The sequence below is a fragment of the Stegostoma tigrinum genome, chromosome 8 (assembly GCF_030684315.1).
Source record: "Stegostoma tigrinum isolate sSteTig4 chromosome 8, sSteTig4.hap1, whole genome shotgun sequence".
Taxonomy (NCBI): Eukaryota; Metazoa; Chordata; class Chondrichthyes; order Orectolobiformes; family Stegostomatidae; genus Stegostoma; species Stegostoma tigrinum.
The window spans coordinates 71,769,231-71,793,128 of record NC_081361.1 but is presented as its reverse complement, the minus strand read 5'-3'; the positions used below and the strand labels follow the sequence as shown (position 1 = coordinate 71,793,128).

At 41.4% G+C, this 23,898-nt stretch overlaps 1 protein-coding gene across 5 annotated transcripts in view; it reads left to right on the top strand.

Moving 5' to 3' along the window:
• Nucleotides 1-658: 658 nt before the first annotated feature.
• Nucleotides 659-23,898, top strand: part of b4galt2 (UDP-Gal:betaGlcNAc beta 1,4- galactosyltransferase, polypeptide 2) — a 388,743-nt gene continuing 365,503 nt past the window's right edge. Inside the window, exons 1-2 of one of the 5 annotated variants that reach the window (XM_048538616.2) lie at nt 662-850; nt 993-1,089. Coding sequence is in view for 2 of the 5 variants with exons in the window: in XM_048538619.2 (XP_048394576.1) it covers nt 847-850 (4 nt within the window). In the remaining 3 variants the exon portion in view is untranslated. Of the gene's footprint in view, nt 1,090-1,938; nt 2,029-23,898 lie in introns of those variants that run through there. The other 4 variants (XM_048538619.2, XM_048538614.2, XM_048538615.2 and 1 more) reach the window with 4 other exon arrangements.

Genomic DNA, 23,898 nt, shown 5'->3' with positions numbered 1-23,898 from the left:
TGCTGTTTAGGCGTAGCTTCAATCTGCTCTTTGGTCCATGATCGAGCTGATATTTTCCAGATTTGTGGAGACACTTCCCTATATTTATTTGAATTTTTAAGGCTGTTGGGCTGATCCTAGACTTGCTGGTGTAACAAGCTCATCAATTTTGTGGACTAATACTCAGCTGAAACTAAGAAAGCCTCAGTTCACAGGACTACGCTTACTGCATCATTGTATACCGCACATGTCCAAATATCATACCACATTAAGATATATCATTTGGACCTGGCATTTGATCATCTGCCCTCGTACTTTCTCAAGAGGCTCAGTATTCCATACTGATCATATTAAGTATCTTGAGATGTTTCATTATGTTAAAGGCACTACATGACTATTTTTTAATGAATATAACATAATTTCAGCAATTCTGCAAAATGTCTTTGAAGTCCAGTCTTTACAAGGTACTCGGAAAAATAAACCTTCGTTATTTACTTTTTAGGAATTATTTATCGTGCCTGTGCTCATTTTCATTCCCATCGAAAGAATTCACAAGCAGGTGAAGTTGAGCCTGAGTCGGCAGCGAGTGAAGTGGAATCAATCTTACTTCGTCGCCCCCTTCACACACTGCACCACCTGGTGGCAGATTTGAATTTGATCCTTGCAGGATTCCGTACCATTTTTTTTAGAATAGTTATGTAGAGGTTCCAAGGGAAATGGTAACATTGTAACTAACCGCTGGGACTGAAGCCAGGGTTCTACTCCGCACTGATACAATCTGTCCTCCCCTCGCTGGACAGTTCTTTATGGTCCCTCTTCTCGGCCGCAGAATGCAGAGGATTATTACCAAGATTTTTTTTATACGCAATGTGTAAGATTTTATTTTCATGCTTTTGTCCATATTGTCCCCTCCCCCTCTCATTTCTAAATGTCTTGTGTCTTTGAGTGCCTTTTCTAGCGGCGGATGATTGCATTGGGTGTATTTTTTTTTGCACGCTGCAATTTCAATCCAGCTCATTTTGATCAACGAAGAGGTGAAGACAAACAAAGGCAGAAGATTTATTCCTTGTAGGAGATGTATCGGTGCTACATTTTGCAGTGGGAAAACAGGTGAGTTTAATATTTTAAGACGTGTCTTGGTCCAGAAATATACGCAGATGCGATTTATTTAATTTATTAAAATTACAGAAACCAATACAGCTTTTAGGGTTCTTTTCCTCTTCTCCGGTTCTCTAATTTCTGAGGACCTGATGAGTTAATAATACTGGGTTGTCTCGCCATAGTATTTAGACAGCATTGATCCTGTTAAATGCTGCTCAATTTCCATCAAATCGGCTTCAGATGTCAGTTTCGCTTCTGGATTGTATTTGATCATCTGTTTTTAGGCTGCTAAAATTGTTGCAATCAGTTAACTATTTTTTATTTACGTTTTTGCAATACTCCATCCATTTTAGCTTATTTGTTGTGGCCAATTTTATTATTTCTCGTTATATTTGCACCTGTACGATGAATTTGAAGCCCCATAGCCGTGGTCCAATCATTTCCCAGTGTGTTAGCAGATCAGTTTTCCCCCCCAACATATTTTCTGCATTTTTCACATTTAAAATATTTTTGACTAGTATTTTAAAATGAAAAACATAATTGGCTGCCTTCCTTACATTTTTGTCTGCAAACATGCGTGCTTAAGGATGCAAATACGTTCGTTTAATTTGTGCCATTAGCTACAAGTTCTCCTTACAATATTGCTTTGTTGGGTTTTAAGTTAATCTCGGATGCATTCTGCATCTGCAAGACATACTGATAATGATCAATTTCAAATAATATAGATTGATACATTTATCAGACCATATCAAATGCCTATACTGGCATTACGTTAATTTGCAGACTTGCTTGTGCCGCTAGCTAGTGTTTTGTTTTTACTTATTAACTCAGTCGCCACGTTAGCTTCCATAGCAACTGTCAAATTTTTCCTCGTGACATGTTAGAGGTGGAAAGCTAGGCTGTGCTTTAAGGTTTAAGCGTATGAGGCATGGGTGAGGGTAAAGTAAGGTAAGTGACAAAATAGTTTTCCTTCCTTCCCCAGCTTCGCACTTGGAGGATTCACAGATCTCTCAACAGTTGTTATTCTTTGTTATAGTCATCTAGTGCCATTCACATGAGTCTGAGTGGATGGTGTTATTTCATTCTCTTGCTGCCCTGCCACCTCATTCACCCTAACCCATGGCGTGGTACACCATCTAATGGTTAGGCTGAGAACTGATGCAGCTTGAGTTTCTTTGTTTTTGCTACGGTTTATGTACTTTGAGTGTGATTTGTGACTGATCTGTATCGAGCAGTTGTGTTCCATGTGAAGCTGTACTATTGAGATAAAATAGTGTTCAAAAAGCAGCCTCAGTAAGAAAATTGCCTCAATGCATTGTCTTGGAATTCTCTCATTAAACCACTGTCTTCTATTTGCAAGGTTTTTAAATATCTCCTTTGTTTGAGAGGTGAATGATCTGAAGATAACTCAATGGCTTTCTGGAATTCATCCTTTATATTCATTCTTATTTCTCAGCCTGCAACTCTCATTACTCACTTAGCAGCGTTCAATGTATTCCTCACACTGGACATGGTTTTCAGTTTGGTTCTGGAACTGACGGGGGGAAAAGTCAATTGTAGTGATGCCCTCCATTAACTGCAATCTAAGACTCTCTGTTAGTTGCCTTCATTGAATACATCAAGCTGCTTAATTGAGGGCTTATACATTCCAAGAGAGGGAGTACCCATTTAATTCCATATTTATCTCAACTTTCCCACAGTAAAGTCAGTGTTAGAAATGATCAGCTTCAGTTCACCCAGTGATTATAATTGCCTCACACAGTCAAGGGGAAGACAAACTGTCAGAAGGTCCTTAATTGGACACATGAGATAACTGAAGTCGTAGTTCTAATTAATTGAAGAATATAACAAACCTTTTTTAAATGAAGTGCAACAGAAAACGATAGTGTGCAATTGCAATAAAACATCCATTCACCTTTTAATTCCCTTTTGAGAGAGCAGAACTTGACACAGTAAGTAAAAATTTGCTTGTTTTCACCATAACCCTGTTGGAGTCGTTGGCATATTCTGGTTTTTGTCAAACCTCCCTCAGCCCATGTCTCAACATAATCTATCTGTTCAACTTCTTTTTCTTTATCTTTGGTTTATACTCTGAATTTTTCCTTCAGTTATTGACAGTAGAAAACTGTCAGATGTTTGTTTCAAATGTCTGTACTTGACTGTTTTTCTCCCTTCAACAGTACTTAGCAACCTGATTTGATTCCTGAACTTCTTGAAGTTCTAAAGCTTCAACACAAAGCAGAGTGAACATCTAGCCCAGTCACTCATGTGGGATATTGCACCTTTCTGGATGTGAGAATTGGGCTCTCTAGAAAATGGAGAAGATAAGATCCTTTCAAATGTCAGCCTGACAGACTACCTTCAGAATCAGAAATTGCTGGAGAAACTCAGCAGATCTGGCAGCATCTGTGGAAAGTAAGTGGTGTTAACATTTTGGGTCCAAAGACTGTATTTCAAAACAGTTCTGAAGAAGGATCATTGGACCCCAAAACATTAACTCTGCTTAGTTTCCGCAGATACTGCCAGAGCTGCTGTGTTTCTCCAGCTTTCTCTGTTTTTGCTTTAGATTTCTGACATCCACCGTTCTTTGTTTAATTTATTATTGTGTTCATTATTAGCTGGATGGACAGAAAGGCATTAGTGGATTTAATCAAGAAGGACGACAATGGAAGAAAGTGGGATAGTTTTACATGAAATTTCTAATATTTGAATATCACCTTCAAATATACTGGCCAGTTATTTTGTACATGTTTTGTAACTGCTGCCATGTTATTTCTGTACTGATAACATTGTGACTTTACCGGTATTATTTGAGTTGTGCAGATTTGCTGTGTTGTAGCTTGAGATAAGTTGGGCTTCATAACATGGATGCTAGTGTCATCACAACCACTACCGTAGGATCTGGCAGTTCTGAGATTATGTCCCATGCTTAACCACCGCTCCGAGCTGAAAACTCAAGGTCTCGGCGTATAGGGAGTGTTGACCTAGGGTCTTGGGAACGCTAAAGAGAAAGTTTATAGTAACACTGACAAGAGTCCTAGGATCAAGAATTACTGTAGACGGAATCTAATATCTTGGACATTGGGATGGGAGTTTCAACAAGGCCAGAGGATTAATACAGCACACAGGAAGTGATTTGAGCCCATTGCTGGTTCACTGCAGAGCAGTCCACTATGTCCTATTCCCAAACTTTATCTCCTTCGCCCTGGCCTCCAATATCCATCCAATTTCATTTGAAATCATTGATCATTTCATTGTCACCAGTCCTGCAGATGGCGAGCTCCAGCATGGTATATTCATGTAAAAATAAAACAACCTCTTTTTCTGATCCCTCCCCTTCTATCTCTTGTCCAAAAATTTTTAGATCTGTGACCTCTTGTTCTTGTGCCATTAGCTAAAGGAAACAGCTTTTTCTTTTCCTACCTAATTTAAACCTGTCAAAATCTTGTTTATCTCCACCCATTCTTTTCTGCTTCCTCTTCTCCAAGAAGGTTGAGGATGTTGGGCTTGGTTTGCTTTCCAAGAATATGCGGAATATGGTAAAGAGGTTTTATGACTAGATTGACCCTCTCCTTGAATGAGAAGTGATCTTACTAAAACATTTTTGTTTCCAAGGGCTCTTGATATTGTAAATGTTGGGAGAATGTTACCCCATGCGGAGGATTCTAGGACTGGGGAATACGGCTTAAAAAAAAGGACTCTCTTTCATGATGGAAAGAGGGAGAATTTCCTCTGAAGGTCTGTAACCTTTTGAAAATCTCTTCACCAGCAAGTAATGGAGGCTGGGTCATTGAGTATATTGAAGAACTGAGTTTCACAGATTTTTGTTTGAAAAGGAAGATTTGAGGATTGTGGAGGCAGGTAGGAAGGTGGAGTTAAGGTGAAAATCAAATCAGCTGTAATCTTATTCACCTCTTCAACGTTGGAACAGGCAGATGGGCTGAATTAAAAGCTATGTTCCTATTTCTTATGGCCAGATCATATGATCATGGATGGGAGGGCTTTGTTTAAATGGAACAGATGTAGAATATTCCTGTTCCGAGTATTTTGAAATCTAGAGAGATGTGAGGGCAATTCTTTGGCACTTTAAAGATTTGAATTGGGTCTTCTAGTAATGGAGGATACAGGCCTCCAAATTCCTGGTCGTTGTCAGGTCCGGGAAAATGGGACCGAAGATGGTGTTGGTGAGTGATAATGGGAACCTAAGCTTATCCAAGATAATAAAATGTGAGGCTGGATGAACACAGCAGGCCAAGCAGCATCCCAGGAGCACAAAAGCTGACGTTCTGGGCCTAGACCCTTCATCAGAGAGGGGGATGGGTTGGTCCATTTTGAAGCATTGTGCCCTTTACTGCCACATTAGATTGTTGCCAAAATTAATACATTTCTGTCAACACATCAGCTCAATGCTCATGGTTTTCAATGTATAAAAAAAGTAAGCTCATAAATGTTTTGAGATTTTTGTTTCTGTAACATTTTCAATTAAAATGACAATTGCATGTAAATATTTATAGGCTATGGATAGAGTTAGGAAGGTTGCAATTATTGCGCAATGCTGGTGCAGCTAAATCATTGCAGCCTTCAATTTTTTTGTACCCTTGCAATGGTGTTACGTAGGAGTTTGATCTGGCAACAATAAAGAAGCAGTGATTTATTACCCATTCCAGTATGTCGCATGACTTGAATGGGAATTTAGAGGTGAACCGTTTGTTCTGTTCAGTGCCACAGGTCATGTGAAGTGAGGTGCTATTATAGTAACCTTGGTGAGATTCTGTAGATATACCTGCGTACAGGAAGATTTAGCATGCTGGTGTTCGATGGAGCAGATGGTGAATTCATCAACATGAGAGCAGAGTAGGCAGGTGGATGTCAAGGACAGTCTGGAGGTGATAACTGGCTTTCCGTTGTTTGAGAATGGGTATTACTTACCATTTATGTGGCAGGAACTTTTCATTTTTTAGCCCAAGTTGTAGATGTTATTCAGGTCCCGTTGTGAGCCAGCATAGGCCATTTCATTATCTGACGAGTGATGAATAAAACTGATCACCAGCGAGCAACCCCATTTCTGATTTTAATGGATGGAAGGTCATTGAAGTAGCTGGACCCCACTTGAAGAAATTTTGAACAATTTCTTGGATATTTGATAACATGTGTCTGCCAGTCGCAGTGGTCTTCCTTTGTGGCAGGTGTGAATCAAGCCTTTGAAAGATTTCCTTGATTGACATGCAGTTTTCATTTGGGCTTCATAGTGTCATACTGGGTTCATTGCTGCCTAGATGTTAAAGGCAATAAGTCTAGTTCCTCCTCTGGTATTCAGCCTTTATAATCCTGCCTAGATTGAGGAAATGTCGAGATCTGGAGAACCTCACTTCCATATTGCTTTGGTTATTGATGAAGAGATGTTTGTGTGGCAGTGTTACTGTTTCCTTTATTACTTTTCTTTTGACAAGTGCGAGGTGACTAAAAGGGCAATAGGCTGAATTAAATTTTTCTATACTATGTATAAAACTTCTGTTTTATAACCCCATGTAATATGGTATTATTTCCAAAGGTGTTATATAGATGTACAATCAGCTAACGATAATCCCATTTTTCTTGCACCTTTGTAATTTGCCTATATATCTGTCCCTCTGTCATCTCTCTGGCAGTTGTGAGACCCATAGTATAATCCAAGCAAGTGACCACCCCTTTTTTTGGTTTCTTAGCTCTGACCATATGTAGAGCCTTCCAGAGCATCCTCCCTCACTAATGCTGCGATGGTTTAACTTATTTTCCCACCTCTCTTAAATTTTCCTCTATGCACCCCACCCCCCCCACCACCAGCAGGTCAGTGATTACAACAATACATTTCCTGCGTGTTGATCAGTGCTCTTCATCTGCCTTACCAGTCAGCTCCTTGCATTAAAATAGACACAGTTTAGCTTTGCCGACCTCCTGGATGCCTATATTGCCCATATCTTCTCCACTAAGAAACAACAAAGAAACAAATAAACAAAGAAACCTACAGCACAGGAACAGGCCCTTTGGCCCTCCAAGCCTGCGCCGATCAAGATCCTCTGTCTAACCTGTCATCTATTTTCTAACGGTCTATGTCCATTTGCTCCCTGCCCATCCGTGTACCTGTCCAAATATATCTTAAAAGACGCTAACGTGTCTGCGTCTACCACCTCCGCTGGCAACGCGTTCCAGGTACCCACCACCCTCTGTGTAAAGAACTTTCCACGCATATCTCCCCTAAACTTTCCTCCACTCACTTTGAACTCATGACCCCTAGTAATTGAGTCCCCTACTCTGGGAAATAGCTTTTTGCTATCCATCCTGTCTATACCCTTCATGATTTTGTAGACCTCAATCAGGTCCCCCCTCAATCTCTGTCTTTCTAATAAAAATAATCCTAATCTATCCAACCTCTCTTCATAGCTAGCACCCTCCATACCAGGCAACATCCTGGTGAACCTCCTCTGCACCCTGTCCAAAGCATCCACATCCTTTTGGTAATGTGGCGACCAGAACTGTACACAGTACTCCAAATGTGGCCGAACCAAGGTCCTATACAACTGCAACATGACCTGCCAACTCTTGTACTCAATACCCCGCCCAATGAAGGAACGCCTGCCATATGCCTTCTTGACCACCCTATTGACCTGCGTTGTCACCTTCATGGAACAATGGACCTGAACACCCAGATCTCTCCGTTCATCAATTTTCCCGAGGACTTTTCCATTTACTATAAAGTTCGCCCTTGAATTTGATCTTCCAAAATGCATCACCTCGCATTTGGCCGGATTGAACTCCATCTGCCATTTATCTGCCCAACTCTCCAGTCTATCTATAGTCTGCTGTAATTTCTGACAGTCCCCTTCACTATCAGCTACTCCACCAATCTTAGTGTCATCAGCAAACTTGCTGATCAGACCACCTACACCTTCCTCCAGATCATTTACATATATCACAAACAACAGTGGTCCCAGCACAGATCCCTGTGGAACACCACTGGTTACAGGTCTCCAATTTGAGAAACTCCCTTCTACTACTACCCTCTGTCTCCTGTTGCCCAGCCAGTTTTTTATCCATCTAGCTGGCACACCCTGGACCCCATGTGACTTCACTTTCTCCATCAGCCTGCCATGGGGAACCTTATCAAATGCCTTAGGGAAGTCCATGTATATGACATCTACAGCCTTTCCCTCATCAATCAACTTTGTCACATCCTCAAAGAATTCTATTAAGTTGTTAAGACATGACCTTCCCTGTACAAAACCATGTTGCCTATCACTGATAAACCCATTTTCTTCCAAATGGGAATAGATCCTATCCCTCAGTAGCTTCCCTACCACTGATGTCAGGCTCATCGGTCGATAATTACCTGGATTATCTTTGCTGCCCTTTTTAAACACGGGGACAACATTAGCAAGTCTCCAGTCCTCTGGGACCTCACCCGTGTGCTCCGTCTTGACCCCTAACACTGAGTGAATCCCAGTCAATGTTGGGAAAATTAAAATCTCCCATCACCACCACCCTGTTTCTCCTGCACCTTTCCATTATCTGTTTACATATTTGTACCTCTATCTCACGCTCCCTGTTGGGAGGCCTGTAGTACAGCCCCAATATTGTTACTGCATCCTTCCTCTTTCTGAGTTCTACCCATATTGCCTCACTGCTCGGGTCCTCCATGGGGCCGTCCTTCAGTCATCTTGTGTGTCTGACTGGACCTTGCTCCAGACTTTATTCTTTGCCCATTCCCTGCCAAATTATTTTAAAGCCTCCCCAACAACATGAGCAAAACTCTCAGCAAACCTATTGGACTCATTCCAGTTCACGTGTAACTCATCGAGCTTGTGTAGGTCCCACCTACGCAAGAGATTGTCCCAGTGATCCAAAAATCTAAAGCCGTCCCTCTTGGGCTACCCCTTTAGGCATGGGCATTCATCTGACCTCTCTTTGTATTCCTGTGGTCAGCACATAGCACTGGAAGTAATCTAGTGAATACAACTTTAATAACCTTAATAATGTTATATTGCATTGAAATTTACTCAATTTCCTGTTTTTTTTCCTTTAATTTGCCTTTGGTCTTCCAGGTTTCGACTTTGAAAGTTTTTTTTTCAATACAATTTAGCTGAATTTAATCAATTTATATTTCTTTTATCTGAAATCATTTTTTCAGCATCTATTTCAAATAAAAGCCAATTCTTGTTTCTACGGCACACTTGTTTTCAAAGTCATTCCCACAACCATTTAAAAAGGCTTCAGCTGTTTAGCCTCAACAGTTACATTTTTGAAGCTTTTGCTCAAGATATTTTGCTTAGTAGACATTTATCTTGCACCCTTAAGTGTACGTTTGTCTTGCAGCATATATGTTTAATAGCTAATATCTAATAAAGTAATTTGTGATCAGTGCTGGGATTAAGCTGATACTTTATTGCTGTATTTTGCTTTCCTGTGTTCCGTCTCTTTTGGAAGTCAATAGTGAACATGCTCCATTAAATTGCGACTTGATTTCTTTTTAAGCTGTCAAGTTGACTTTACTGGCTTAATTGTTGCAGCAACTTCCTATAGGAGAACAATACAATATCATGCTTGCTTTTATCATGTTGCTTGGCATTTGTGTATCATCCAGGACAGTGTGTTTTTTAGCTCCTGGGATGCTGCTTGGCCTGCTGTGTTCATCCAGCTTTGTTGTCTCATGTTTTTTTAAGTCCCTTGGATTTGAAGTTGTTTTAATTCACATTGTTGTACAGTGACAAAGAAATAGGTTGAGGAAAATGGGTCTTTATTCTCCAGAGTTTCAAAGAATGGAAGGTGGTCTTATTGAAGCTTTCAAACCCCATAAGAATTATGCAAATGTGGATAATAGATGGTGTTATGGACCAGACCAAACACCTGTAAAATATATTCAGAAGATAATCAAGACCCCAACTTTCTTATTTTAAATGTAAGTGCTGAATGTCGAGTTCCATATGCAACTCGATTGGCCAGACTACCAGATTTGAAACAAAACTCACTTCATTTGTGCACAATTATTAAAATACAACAAAAAGAAAGACGACATGAGATGGTACATTGACTCAGTGTTTGGCAGTGCTCCCTCACAGCGCCAGGGACCCGGGTTCAATTCCCACCTCGGGCAACTGTGTGGATTTCCTCCCACAGTCCAAAGATGTGCAGGCTAGATGGATTAGCCAAGCTAAGTTGTCCATAGTGTCCAGGAGATGGATTAGCCCTGGTAAAATGTACGGTTGCAGGGATAGGGTGTGGAGTTGGGGCTGGGTGGGATTCTCTTTGCAGAGTCAGTGTGACATGATGGGCCAAATGGCCTCTTTTTGCAATTCTGTAAATGGTCATGTCAGAAACTGGGTGGGGGCTTAGTCCTCAGACTAATCAAGGGATTGGATGGTGGGGGGGTGGAGTGCGAAGTTGCAGTACAGACTGTCAGCAGCACAGTCCAAGGGCTTAGCTGTGGTCAGAGATCGGCTTGGGGTGCTCAGGGGCCACATACCAGGAAATGGGCAATGGTGTGCCCAATAAGGTCAGCGCCAGCAGTCGGGGAGTTGCATCTCTTTCGGAGGGCTGCAAATGTAGAGGTCAGGAGTTTCTAGGGGCTGTTTTTTAAAGTTGCTCAGAACTCCGTCCTGGGATTGGGTGTGTTGATCATTGAGGAGGGTGCAAGTGGAGCCTTGTAGGGTCAGTAGGGCAGAGGGGAATGGTGCTGTCTTTTTGTATGACAGGGTGCTGCAATCCTGATGGGACCTGTCTGATTCCCAGTTCCAGTGAAAACAGCTGGGTGCATCAGACAATTGTGGAATGAAATATAGTCATTTGGTGTCATGTCAGCATTTGAGTTGTATTGTGAGGAATCCTGTAGGCTGTTTTCATTTTGCTTGTGTTCACTTTTGGCTGTAAATAAAACCTTATGTTTGAAATTGCCTGCCTGTATGCGATTGTCCAGTAGGGGACAATGACAGGCTGTGGGTGTCTAGTGGGCTTCAAGGACAGTGTAATGGTGCTCTAGACAGTGTCTAGACTAGATTTAACTAAGAACTGTGTTACCCGGTGGACAGACAGTGACAAGGATAAGAGAATGTGGTTGTACGAGAGAGTGTGGGAGTCTCTGCCATGTGCCATGAGCAGCGTAACTTTGTGGTTGTTGTGCCATTACATTAGTGAGGGACAACACCAGATTACTACCTGTCCTGGTGCACAGACACTTTTCAAAAGGGTGCGGTTGCAAGGGCTACCTATATTTGGCAGTATCTGCTGGGTGGCGAGTTGTTCTGGTTACAGTGCCTGGGAAAATTAGGAGTGTTTGGAAAGGATTAGGATTTTCGGGTCAAGCACACTGGATAAACAAGTGATAATAAGAGGACGGTCAGTACAGGACTGAAGGTGTTTTATCTGAGTGCGTGCAGTATCAGAGGTAAGTGAGCTTCTGGTGCAGATTGAAATTGGCAGGTATGGTATGGTGGGCATCACAAAGATGTGACTGCAAGGGGATCAGGACTGGGAGCTAAATAATCCAAGGATATTCATCCTATCGAAAAGGTGGGCAGAGGGGGTGGGGTTGCCTTATCAGTAAGAAATGAAATTAAATCAATAGCAAGAAATAAAGTAGGGTCAGATGTTGTAAAATTTGTGTGGGTAGAGCTAAAGAACCATGAAGGTTTTAAAAAAAACCGTAGCTGAAGTTATGTACAGGTCTCCAAACAGTAGTCAGGATTTGGGTCACAGGATACACCAGGAGATAGAAAAGGCTTGTGAGAAAGGCAAGGTTACAGTGATCATGGGGGATTTCAATATGCAGGTGGACTGGGAAAATCAAGTTGGTAGTGAATTGCGAGAAAAGGAATTTGTAAAATGTCCGAGATGACTTATTTGGAGCAGTTTGTTGTGGACCCTACTAGGGAACAAGCAGTACAGGATTTACTGTTGTGTAATAAGGCTGTCTTGATAAGGGAGCTTAAGGTGAAGGAACCCTGAGGAGGCAGTGACCATAATAAGATAGAATTTACTCTGCAATCTGATGGGGAGAAGGTGGAATCAGATTTAATGGTATTACAGTTGAATAAAGGCAACTATAGAGGCAAGAGGGAGGGGCTGGCCAGAATTGACTGGGAGAAGAGCCTAGCAGGAAAGACAGTGGAACAGCAATGGCAGGGGTTTCTCTGGAGTAATTCAGGAGACACAGCAAAATAACATGCCGAGAAAAAGGAAGCATGGTACAGGGACATTGAGGCAACCGTGGCTGACAAAGGACGTCGGGCACAGCATAAGAGCAAAAGAGAAAGCAGTGGGAAGCCGGAGGGTTGGGAAGCTCATAAAGATAAATGGAGGACAATGAAAACAAAATCAGGAGGGACAAGATTAAATATGAGGTTAAGCTAGCTAGTACTACAAAAAAATTGCCAATGTTTCTTTAGATATAAAAGGGCAAAATTGGACAATAGGCCACTGGAAAATGATACTAGAGAAGTAGTAATGTGGAACAAAGAAATGGTGGAAGAACTACATAAGTACTTTGGTGTCACTCTTCACAGGAGAAGACATGAGTAATATCTCAAATATACAAGAGAGTCAAAGGACAGAGGTGAGTATGGTGGTCATCACCGAGGAGAAGGTGTTAGAAAAACGGAAAGGTCTGATGGTGGATAAATAACCTGGACCAGATGGACTAACTCTGATTTTTTCTTCACAGATGCTGCTAGACTTGCTGAGCTTTTTCCAGCAACTTCTATTTTCATTACCATTCATTTTAAGTATGCTATGGAAGAAGAAAGAGGCAGTCTGCAAAAAAAGGATTCTGGTTTGTGGGCAGGTAGATTTTATTAAAATATAGCAGGATCTACCCAAAGTAAACTGGGAACCACATGCCTTTGAGTAAATCCACAACAGAACAGTAGGAGGTTGGTGGGCATTCAGAAAGGGATCAGTGATAGTACAGGCCCAACACCTTTCATTTTGGGCGAGATGTAGGAGCAATAAGCCCAGAGAATTCTGGATGTTTGGGAATAATCAGGTCTGGATAAGAAGGAAGAGAGAGGGTTTTAACAGGTTAAAGAGGGAGGACATCAACAGAGTGGATTGGAGCAAAGAGAAACTTTAAGAAAGCAATTAGGTGAGCCAAGGGGGGCATGATAAAACATGGCGGATACGTTTAGGGAGGTATTCTGTAAGTATAACAGAGAGCAGATGATAATAAGAAACAGTTAGCACTTTAAGGACTAAGGGTGTAATCTATTCATAGAGAAGAGGATATTGGTAGAATGTGAATACATCTGTCTTCACTCAGGAGCAGCAAGATAAAGGAACAGAATTTGTCTGAGGTTTTTGAACAGTTTTACACAGGAGGTGAGGAAGTATTGGAGGTTTCGGCAAGCTTAAATGTGAACAAACCTCCAACTCCGAATGAATTCTATCCCAGACTGCAGTGGGAGATGAGGGAGGAAATTGCAGGGGAAAGTGTGGGTCAACACTTTTAACTCCTCTCTGATGGAGGAGGTGCCACAAGACTGGTGGACAGCTAATATATTGTTCTACTTTTCAAGAAGGGTGGTAGACATAAACCAGGCAATTATAAATCACTGAGTCTCACATTTATGGTAGGAAACTGTTGGAAAAATTTCTGAAGGAAAGAAATAATCTCCACCTAGAAAGGCAAAGTTTGATCAGTGATAATCAGCATGGCTTTGTCAGTGTTGCGAAGTTGGGTAGAGTACTTGTGGATTGAGAGGCAGGAAGTTAGAATTTGGTATTGTAAGTTGCTAGTGGGGCAAGCATTATGTGGTCTCTTTAAATGATGATGTGCCTTGTTATGCGTAAACATTTTAGCAAAATGTCTGTGAGCATTTTGAAGGTTTGAAAGTACATAGAGGATACCTGAATTGAAACATGTGTAACAGAAGGCCATACAATTAGCAGGCCAAGCAGCAGTGTTGTTTTATCAAGGCAACAAGCTTTGAGCTTAGCCAATAAATTCAAACCAAGACCTTAGATACCAAAAACCAATTAAATTTTTTTCTGAAGAAGGGTCTTGAGCCGAAACGTCAAACTTTCCTGCTCCTCTAATGCTGCTTGGCCTGCTGTGTTCATCCAGTTTCACACCGTGTTATCTGAGATTTTCCAGCATTGGCAGTTCCTGCTATCTCTGTATAAATTTAAATCTGTTGTTTTGACAACATAAGACCAATCCTAGTGTAAGAAATTGATATGACAACAAGTGTATAAAAGTTGAGGGCAGTTGGACAATGAAAGGAGAACTAACTGCCATCTGCCAGAGTTAACAGCTCTCAGCTCTCAAGACAAAATCACTGGCTCTCTCAGACTCCTATATAAGTCTTAGAGAAAGCACCATCTAAATATCAAAGGTACCAGCGGCACAACTAGTTAATATTCCTGACTGAAGAATCAACGGAGGAGATATTCCTGAGAGAGCATTCAGTGGAGGAGGCACAGAGCATTCCAGAGGACATGTTAACTGGCTATAATTTCAAGTGAATAAATTTATGTTTTATTTTGTATAAGTGGGACTTGGATTTATTGGAACAACATACCATTAGACTCTTGCTTTATTCAGGAACGGTTAGTCGTTAGGGATTTATTTGGTTTGTTGACAGTTGAATTTATTTTTACACCGTTGGAGTGAGAGAAATCAATTGTTTCTTTTTGATTGTAAAGTGGGTGTCAGGGGTTTGGTTTATTTAACCACTAGAAGTTGCTGAAAGGCAGGTTACACCACTTCTCACACTCTGTTTACAGGTTATGAGGCAAAGTACTCCTGTTTGGGTGTTTTGGTTTTCATTCTTGGTGGGGGTGGTGGGGTCAACCTTTGCTTTATAACCAGAGGAAAGTTGGACCAAACAAATTTAGTTAGATTTTTTGAGGGAATGGTCCAGAGTGCAGGTGAGGTTAGAATAATTGATATGGTTTAAATTGATTGCAGCAAGCCTCTGACAATGTCCCACATGGGACAGTGATTGAGAAGGTTTGTAATTTCCAGGATAACTGGGCAAGTTAGGTCCAAAATTGACTGAGTGGTATGTAACAGTGTGGTGGGAGAAGGTTGTTTGTGTAACTGGAGGCCAGTTTCCAGTGGCCTCCCACAGGGATCAGTGCTTGGTCTCTTTATTGTTTGTGATAAGTGATATAGATGGGGAAAGTGGGGGCATGGTGCTTGGATAATAAGTAAGTATGAGGATGACAGAAAGATTGACCAGGTGGTTGACAAAGTGAGGAACAAGGTCTTAGGTTACACAACGATGTAGATGTGTTGATTGGTTGGGCAGATCATTGGCAGATGGAATTTGATCTTGCCAAGAGTGGGGTTGTGCACTATGGAAGAAGTAACAAAACATGAATGGGAGGACGTTACAAAACTCTGAGGAAGCGAGGGATCTTGGGGTGCTTGTCCACACATCCTTGAAGGTTCCAGGACAGGTTAATGGGCTAGTTAAGAAAGCTTACTGGACACTTCCCTTTATCAGTTGAGGCATGTTATGATGGAGGTTTACAAAACCTTGGCTAGGCCCCTGTTGGAGTACCAAGTACACTTTCTGGTCACGGCATTGTAGGAAGCGTGTAATTGCAATAGAAGGGCTGCAGATGAGATTCACCAGGGTGTTGCCTGGGTTGGAGCAATTCAGCTCTGAAGTGAGGCTGGATAAGCTTAGGTTGTTTTCTTTAGAACAGGGAAGACTGAGATATAGAAGATTGAGAGACATGGACAGGGTGGACAGAAAGCAGACCTTACCCTTATTTGAAGGCTTAGTAGGTGAAATTTAGGCCATTTACAGGGGATGTGAGGAAAGCAATCTTCACCCAGATTCTTGTGAGAATCTGGAATGCATTGCCTGGGATGGTAGTTGAAACACGAAACCTTACAACCTTTTAATACGTGCATGGACAAGCAGTTGAAATGCCAGAACGTTCACGGCTATGGGTCAGGTGTTGTAAAGTGGGGTTAGTTTGGATTTAGTGTAGCTTTGGTGTAGACTGAATGGACCGAAGAGCCTCTCTGTACTTTATGATTCTATGAGATACTTGCATTAGGATGGGGCTGAATTAGAATGTGACAGGTTTGCACAAACTGTTTCACTTCAGAAACAAACTTTCGATGACGAAGGTTGATAGGAGGTGGTTGGGAAACTTGTGCATCTTTTTATAAAATAGATAACTGTAAAAGGACACGATACGCAATGGTCAGTACTTTGCAAGTACTTCCCTGAGCCACTTATACAGCCCATGCTTCAGACAAACAACCTTTTCTTTTGAAACTAGGGAATAGTAACATTAATGGTGGTGTTGCTGGATTGTGATGCAGAGGTAGGAATAGAAATTGCAGGAGAAACTCAGCAGGCGTGGCAGCGACTGTTGAGGGAGAACAGTTACCATTTCAAGTCTGTTATGACTCAACTTTGGAAATGCAACTCTCTGCATTTGCTTGTAATCTGGAGGCCACTGAGTTCCCCATCCACTGTGGTAACTGGTTGAATTTAAATCCAATTAATCTCAAATAAAATGGTAGTCCTGGTGTCACAGATCATGAAAATACACAATTGTTGTAAAAACACAGGTGGTTCGCAGATATCCTTCACTGAAGAAATCTGCTGTCTTTTCTTGATTGGCCTTAAATATGACTCGAGCTCTATAGTAATGTAGTTAATTCTTAACTGCCTTTTGAAAGACTCAGTAAATCAGTTTATTGCAAAAAAACCACTGCGGAAAACTTGAATAAGAGTGAAACCAGACACAGAAGCCAGTCCACCTAAGCATAGTAAAGGCAAACGAACTGCCTGCTTGATCAAATGATAATGGGAACTGCAGATGCTGGAGAATCCAAGATAACAAACTGTGGAGCTGGATGAACACAGCAGGCCAGGCAGCATTTCAGGAGCACAAAAGCTGACATTTCGAGCCTAGACCCTTCAATCCAGCAGATTCCACCTTACTAAAGCTTGTGGACTTGAGCCAAGATGGGAGGGTTATACTAGAATCTACTTGAGCAACAGCTTGACATGATTATATTCACTGAATCATATCTCCCAATGATCCGCATCGCTATTCCTGAATTTGTCCTGTCCCATGGAATCATAGAGATCTACAGCACAGGAAAAGCCCTTCAGCCCATTGTTTTTGATCCAAGCAGACTTAAAGACCCTAATGAATGGCAGGACTGAGCCCCCAGAGCTAATTACACAGTGATATGAGAGGGGTGTCAGCCCTGAAGTCCCCATTGTCTATTCTGAACCCGTGAAGTCATATGGCATCCAGTCAGACAAGGGTAAGGAAACCTCCTGCTGATGACTGTCCTTTCCTACATAGATGAATCAGCTCTTTTCCATGTTGAATACCTATTTGAAGAAGCACTGAGAGTAGAAAGGAATAAGGTTGTAGAACTTCAAGTTGATCACCAAGAGTGGGTCCACGATGCCACTAGAAAGTCCTGAAAGACATACATGTCAGGCTAAGTCTGTGGCAGGTGGTGAGAGAACCAGCAAGTACTTAACCTGGCATTCATCAGTTTGCCTGGCAACTGTGCATGATTGTATGCATAGGATTGACCACTATATGGCACTTGTGGACACCACGACCCATCTTCACACTGAGCATACTTTCTATTATGTTATGTGCCACTATCAAAATGTGTCACTTGCAAAATGGGACCAACTTCAAACAGTTCTTGCAGCTCAAAAAATCGGCATCCGTGAGACACTTTGGGCCATTCACAGCAGGATTGTCTTTGGCTATAACCTGTGATTTCACTCAACTATTACCCTCAACCCAGGCAATCAAACCTGGTTCGCTGAGAAATTCAGGAGTATCACCAGGCAAACTTAAAAGGAGGTACGAAATTGGATGAAGCAGCAATGTAGAACAACACATATGCTAACCAGTAGAAGCAATACTTGACACTGCAAATGATCCCATAACCCATTGGTAGGGGTAAATGGTAGCATAGTGCTAATGTCACTGGACTAGACGAGTCAGCCTTAACCAAACTACAGCATTGGCATCTGTCCAAACTGTGGCAAGGTATGTGCTGTTCTGAAAAAGTAGGACAAATCTCCTCAGGCAACTTAGGGCTGCATCATTCTAGACTCGGTCATTAGCAGAGTGATGGGTAATGCACTTGACAGCATTATCAAGTGGCATTTGCACAGTAATAACCTGATTACTGATGATCATTTTTGCTTATCGCATTACAGCTTCGTTCCAAATATAGACACAAGAACTGAATTGCAGAGATAAGGTGACATTTTATCCTTTTAAAGTCAAAGCATTTGACTGAGTGAGCCACCAAGGAGCCCCAGCCATACTGAAGTGTAAATGAATTGGAGAAAATCTTACCACTTGTTAGTCATTCCTGGCAGATGAAACCAAGTCTGAGGAAGGGTCTCTGGAACCGAAACATTACTTCTGTTTCTCTTTCCATGGATGCTGTCAGACCTGTGTGGCTTCCACAGTGTTTGTTTTAGGCTAGTTGTTGTTGGAAGCCAATCATCTTTATGCTAGGATGTCACTGTGAGTTTTCCTTATTTTAGTGTCCTAGGCTAAACCACGTTCAACTGCTTCTTCAATGAGCTGCTTTCTGTCATAAAGCCTGGACTGGAAGTGCTCACTGCTGATTGTTATTAAGCACTGTATATTCATGATAATAAAGTGTGAAGCTGGATGAACACAGCAGGCCAAGCAGCATCTCAGGAACACAAAAGCTGACGTTTCGGGCACGGACCCTACTCCTTACATACTAAAGCTGTCCATGCCTGCAGGCAACAAGATATTGACAACTTGGGACATTAAGTGGCAAGTTACATTTAATGCAACACAAGAGCAAGGCAATTATCATTTCCAACAATAGGGAACCTAACTGTCTGCTCTTTGATTTGAAATGGTATTAATACTGCCATTCCCCACTATCTAAATCTCAAAGTGTGCCATTGACCAGAAATTGAACAAGACCAGCCATGTAAATATTGCAACTACAAGAAATCCTGTAGCATGTAGCTTACCTCCACACTCCTTTAATGCCTGTGCACCATGTAAAAGTCACATGACTGGAGTGTGATGGAATACTTTTCATTTACCTGGATGAAAACAGCATCAATAACACTCCAGAAGCTCAACACATTCTTGGGCAAAGTAGCCTGCTTAATTGATACCCAAGCACCACATTAAATATTTACTGTACCCACTGCAATGCACGATGCATTGCAGAAACTCACCAAGTCTCCTTCCAAACCTGTGGCCTAGAAGAAGAGAACCACAAGCATCTGGGAATACCATCTCCTGCAGGCTCCCCTACAAGATGCACACGATACTGACTTGGAGCTAGTATGCTAAAGATAGGGAAAGGGTTGCTTGAACATTGACCTCTAACTGTAGAGTACTAAGTTAGGGTTCAAACCCACATCCAATCATGGAAAATGGTGAAATTTGAATTCATTAAAAACATGGCTAATGGCTACCATGTAACCAATGTCAATTCCCTTAAAAAGATACTGATGTCCTTTTGGAGAAGGAAGTCTGCCCTTTTACATAATCTTGCCTATATGCGACTCAAGATTCACAACCTTGTGATTAACTCTTAAGTGCTCTCTGAAATGGCTAGTAAGCCACTCAGTTCAAAATACTCCTGGATAATAAAGTGTGAAGCTGGATAAACACAGCAGGCTAAGCAGCATCTCAGGAGCACAAAAGCTGACATTTCGGGCCTAGACCCGAAGATAGTGCTTGGCCTGCTGTGTTCATCCAGCTTCACACTTTATTATCTTGGATTCTCCAGCATCTGCAGTTGCCATTATCTCTCAAAGTACTCCTGTACTGGAGTACAAGTGGCAATAAAGGATATTCAACAAAATATTCTAGATTCAATAGGGATGGGCAGTATATCCTGGCCCAGATAGTCATAGCCCAAATATTTTTAAAAGATGTGTTTCAGATTGTATATACAATGAATCCTTATCAATTTAACAGACTTTTAGTCTGCAGCCTTTCTCATATGGGTTGAAAATAATGAAGTATTTTGCTGTTGAGTGTAGGATAAATAAACCAAGCTGTGCAGACTCATTTTATTTCTCTACCAGTTAACATGAGATTGAATCTAGTGCAGGAGTGCAAATGATATCATTCAGTCCTAGATTCCAACCACCAAGGAGTGGACAGCCCTCTAGAAGTGGGGTTTGTACCAGTATCCTACATTACAAGTGTCATTACACATTGAACGGTTGGGAAAGGTGCTATACAAGAGCAAGTTGAATATCTCTGAATAAGTGCAACAGGACAAATTGTTTCTGGGCTACAGTCCAAAATTTCTGCCCCTGAAGATGTTGTTACCTGGCAACATAGTTGAAGACAAAAGGTGGTGTCAGCTGTTTCAGTAGCATCTATTGGATAATGTTGCAATAACTGGGTTTAACAATGTGCAGTTATCTGGCAATAGAGTTGTTGGAAGAGATGTTAGTTGGTGTCACCTGCTAAGTGTTCTTTGTTCTGTTTATTTTGTAAATAGGGAAACTTGTCTATTCCGATCCTTCCTTCCCAGTTAATAAACTGTTTGGTCCCATAATTCTGACACCTGCTTAATTTCTACTGAGAATACTGGTTACCTTTACCAGAATTCTGGCAGTGATCATCTTGAGCTGCTTATGGGGAGATTTCTTATCATTTTTCCGGTTGCCTCCTTTTTGTGAGTGATCAGAAAGTGGGGTTGATGGTCACTTGAGGGCCTCCTCCAGAGTGTGTCCATGTAATTGGGATAAAAGCCGAAAGAACTACGGACGCTGTAAATCGGGAACAAACCAGAAGTTGCTGGAAAAGCTCAGCAGGTCTGGCAGCATCTGTGAGGGGAGGGGGAGGGATAAAAAAACGGAGTTAACATTTAGGGTCCGGTGACCCTTCCTCAGAATGGTTCTGAGGAAGGGTCACTGGACCTGAAAGGTTAACTGATTTTTCCTTCACAGATGCTGCCAGGCCTGCTGGGCTTTTCCAGCAACTTATGTTTTTGTCTATGTATTTGGGCCCTGCTTAAGCCAAGCATGTCCCAGCGAAATCCTCCTACTCAGTTTTTAATCCAGCTCTAACAATGCTGTTCATTTGAATTGCCTGCAGTGCCAGAATAATCACTGTTCCTGCTGAGAGTATAGCTGCAGGGTTCAGGACAGAAGTTTCACTCTCAACCAAATAATGGCCTGGAGGTCTCTGCACAAAATTCCATCCTACCTCTCCCACTGAGATCTGTTTTAGAGTTCCATAATAATCATGGTGTTTGTGTGTGCTTCTGCTGGACACCAAAATTCGAGTTCAGCAATTTGTTATCGGCCAGTTCTCCAGGCAGCCATAATGGTGGAAACAAAATTGTTACCTCAGACATCCTGAACAAATCAGGATTGTGTGTGCGACCACTTGGGGCTTAAACTGAATTCTAAAGATATCCAGAATGCTATGATAACGCTTTGGCAGTGTCATCTAGCTACGTTGACTGTTATTAAACTTTCTCCACAATGTTTAGCTTTGCACTTGTTTTGTGCTGCATGTTACTGAAATTGCAAGCAGATGATGACACGTTAAGGGGTGGAAAATCGCAGACCCGAGTGAATAACTAATCAAAGGACTGTGAAATAAGCAGTGGAGAGGCACAATGTGAAGTATATATTAAAGTGGTTGAATTCAGTGCCAAATTGGATATGGAAAGAGAAATAAAGAGTGATAGAAAGATTAAATTATAGACAGGGATAGCTGGTTGGATTTTCCTTGATCCTTGGTTGTTCACAACAAGACCTATTTTTAAAAGGAATATTTTGAACCTTTTGAATGTTGTGAACTTGGAGAATAGGATGGAATTAGCTTTCCGATAAATTTGAATCAATGGGAAAGAATAAAGGTTTATTTATAAAGTACGTGAAATATAAATGACATGAAAGCACCTGCTGCATCAAACACACTTACATGCACATTCACAAGTGGGGAAAAAAAATTTGTTTGTTAATAGAATATCAAGAAACAATTTCTGCATTCTTAATTAGCCCTTTAAGAAGGCAAGAGTTACAGGCCTGAAGGGTTTCTGTCTTTTCATTCTTCGAAGACAAGAGGCAGCTGGAAATACCTGAATTTCATATGGTGCTGTGACTCTGTGGAGGAGAAATATGGTCATGCAAGTGAAAACGAATTAGCCCCAAATCTCACTGCTTCACACGTTCAGGCCGTTGGAGGCAGGGTTTAGTCCTTATCACTCGGTGATCATTCCTCTGAGCTTCATGGCTTGAGACTGCCTTTGCCTGTCCTTGGAATAATAAACTTCGCTATCTCAAGCTGCCTTTGAACATGTGACCACAGAATCAATGCTTCCACCATCCACACAACCCGTTTTGATGTTGTGAGCCATTGACACAGAATGGTGAATCGATGATGATTGTTCACATGCGCTTGTGATAAAATGGTTTCTTTACCCATCCCTCCTTGTTACACTTCATTCTGCAGAAGTCTAGGGTCATCATTGTCTTTGAGTTCCTGGAAATATCTAGGCAAAAGTGAATATAGATTCCTTTAATTATGATTGCATCCTGAATGTGACTTCAGCGCCGCGTTCTTCACGTGCTCACTTCCATTTCAATGACTTTCCAGAACCATTAGTTAGTCTCTGCACAGAAACTGCGAAGAGCTCACTGACCCAGATGCCGTTTTGGGTCAAAATATATTGTCCTTATTCTACACCAGTCCTTTTTATAAAGAACTAAAATGTCTATCATTCTTGTATGTTCATAAGCATACAACACAGGTGCGACAAGGGGCAAAAGGAAAGAGTAAATATTTTTCAAAAGTTTTTACATTTTGAATGTCTCCAATGTTAATTAAAACCTGACGAATGAGGCACAAGATGTCTAAGGTCACTTGTGAATGCTAGGGATGTGGTTTGCTACATTGTTAGGGGGTTATTTAAACAGTAATGGCCTGTGCCTGATTTTTTTCTATCAAGCTTAGTTCGTCGCTACAGTGCAATTATAGCAGTCTGATGCCATTCACTGCATTTTAATGGTGAGACAGAGGTGAAATACCATTTTTACAAAGTTAATGGTGCTACAGAGCAATTAGGACAGCAACTTTAACCATGTATCTGACCCTTACCTGAAGGATCCTTCACCATTTATGCATACACAATTGAGTCCTGTTAGCTTTGCCATTGCTTTAACAGCAAATTGTGACCTAATGTTTCTGCGATTACTCTCCCAGATGTCATTGATTCCAAATTCTAGAGTAGTACTGTGTAATGCCTTGGGGAGAGGCTCGACACATTGCAACGTGAATGCTAATAAATGACTAGCTCTGGGCATGTTTGATAAGAACATTGAAGGCAGTGCATATTTTATTTTCAGAAATGATTGATGCACCCTCATTCTGTTTTCAAGAAACAATTAAAGCTATTTTACAAGATAATAAAATGTGAGGCTGGATGAACACAGCAGGCCAAGCAGCATCTCAGGAGCACAAAAGCTGACGTTTCGGGCCTAGACCCTTCATCAGAGCTCTGATGAAGGGTCTAGGCCCGAAACATCAGCTTTTGTGCTCCTGAGATGCTGCTTGGCCTGCTGTGTTCATCCAGCCTCACATTTTATTATCTTGGAATTCTCCAGCATCTGCAGTTCCCATTATCTCTAAAGTTATTTTACAATCGTTTTTTTGTGTTCGAGGATATAATTAATATTCAGTCATTCTAATTGAAAAATGGAGTGTCTCTAACTAAACATTGTTTAAAAAGAGATTGACCTCTTCGCGATTATTCATCCTATGTGATAATTATTTCACATTTATTGCTTAGGTCTGGTTGCCTATAAA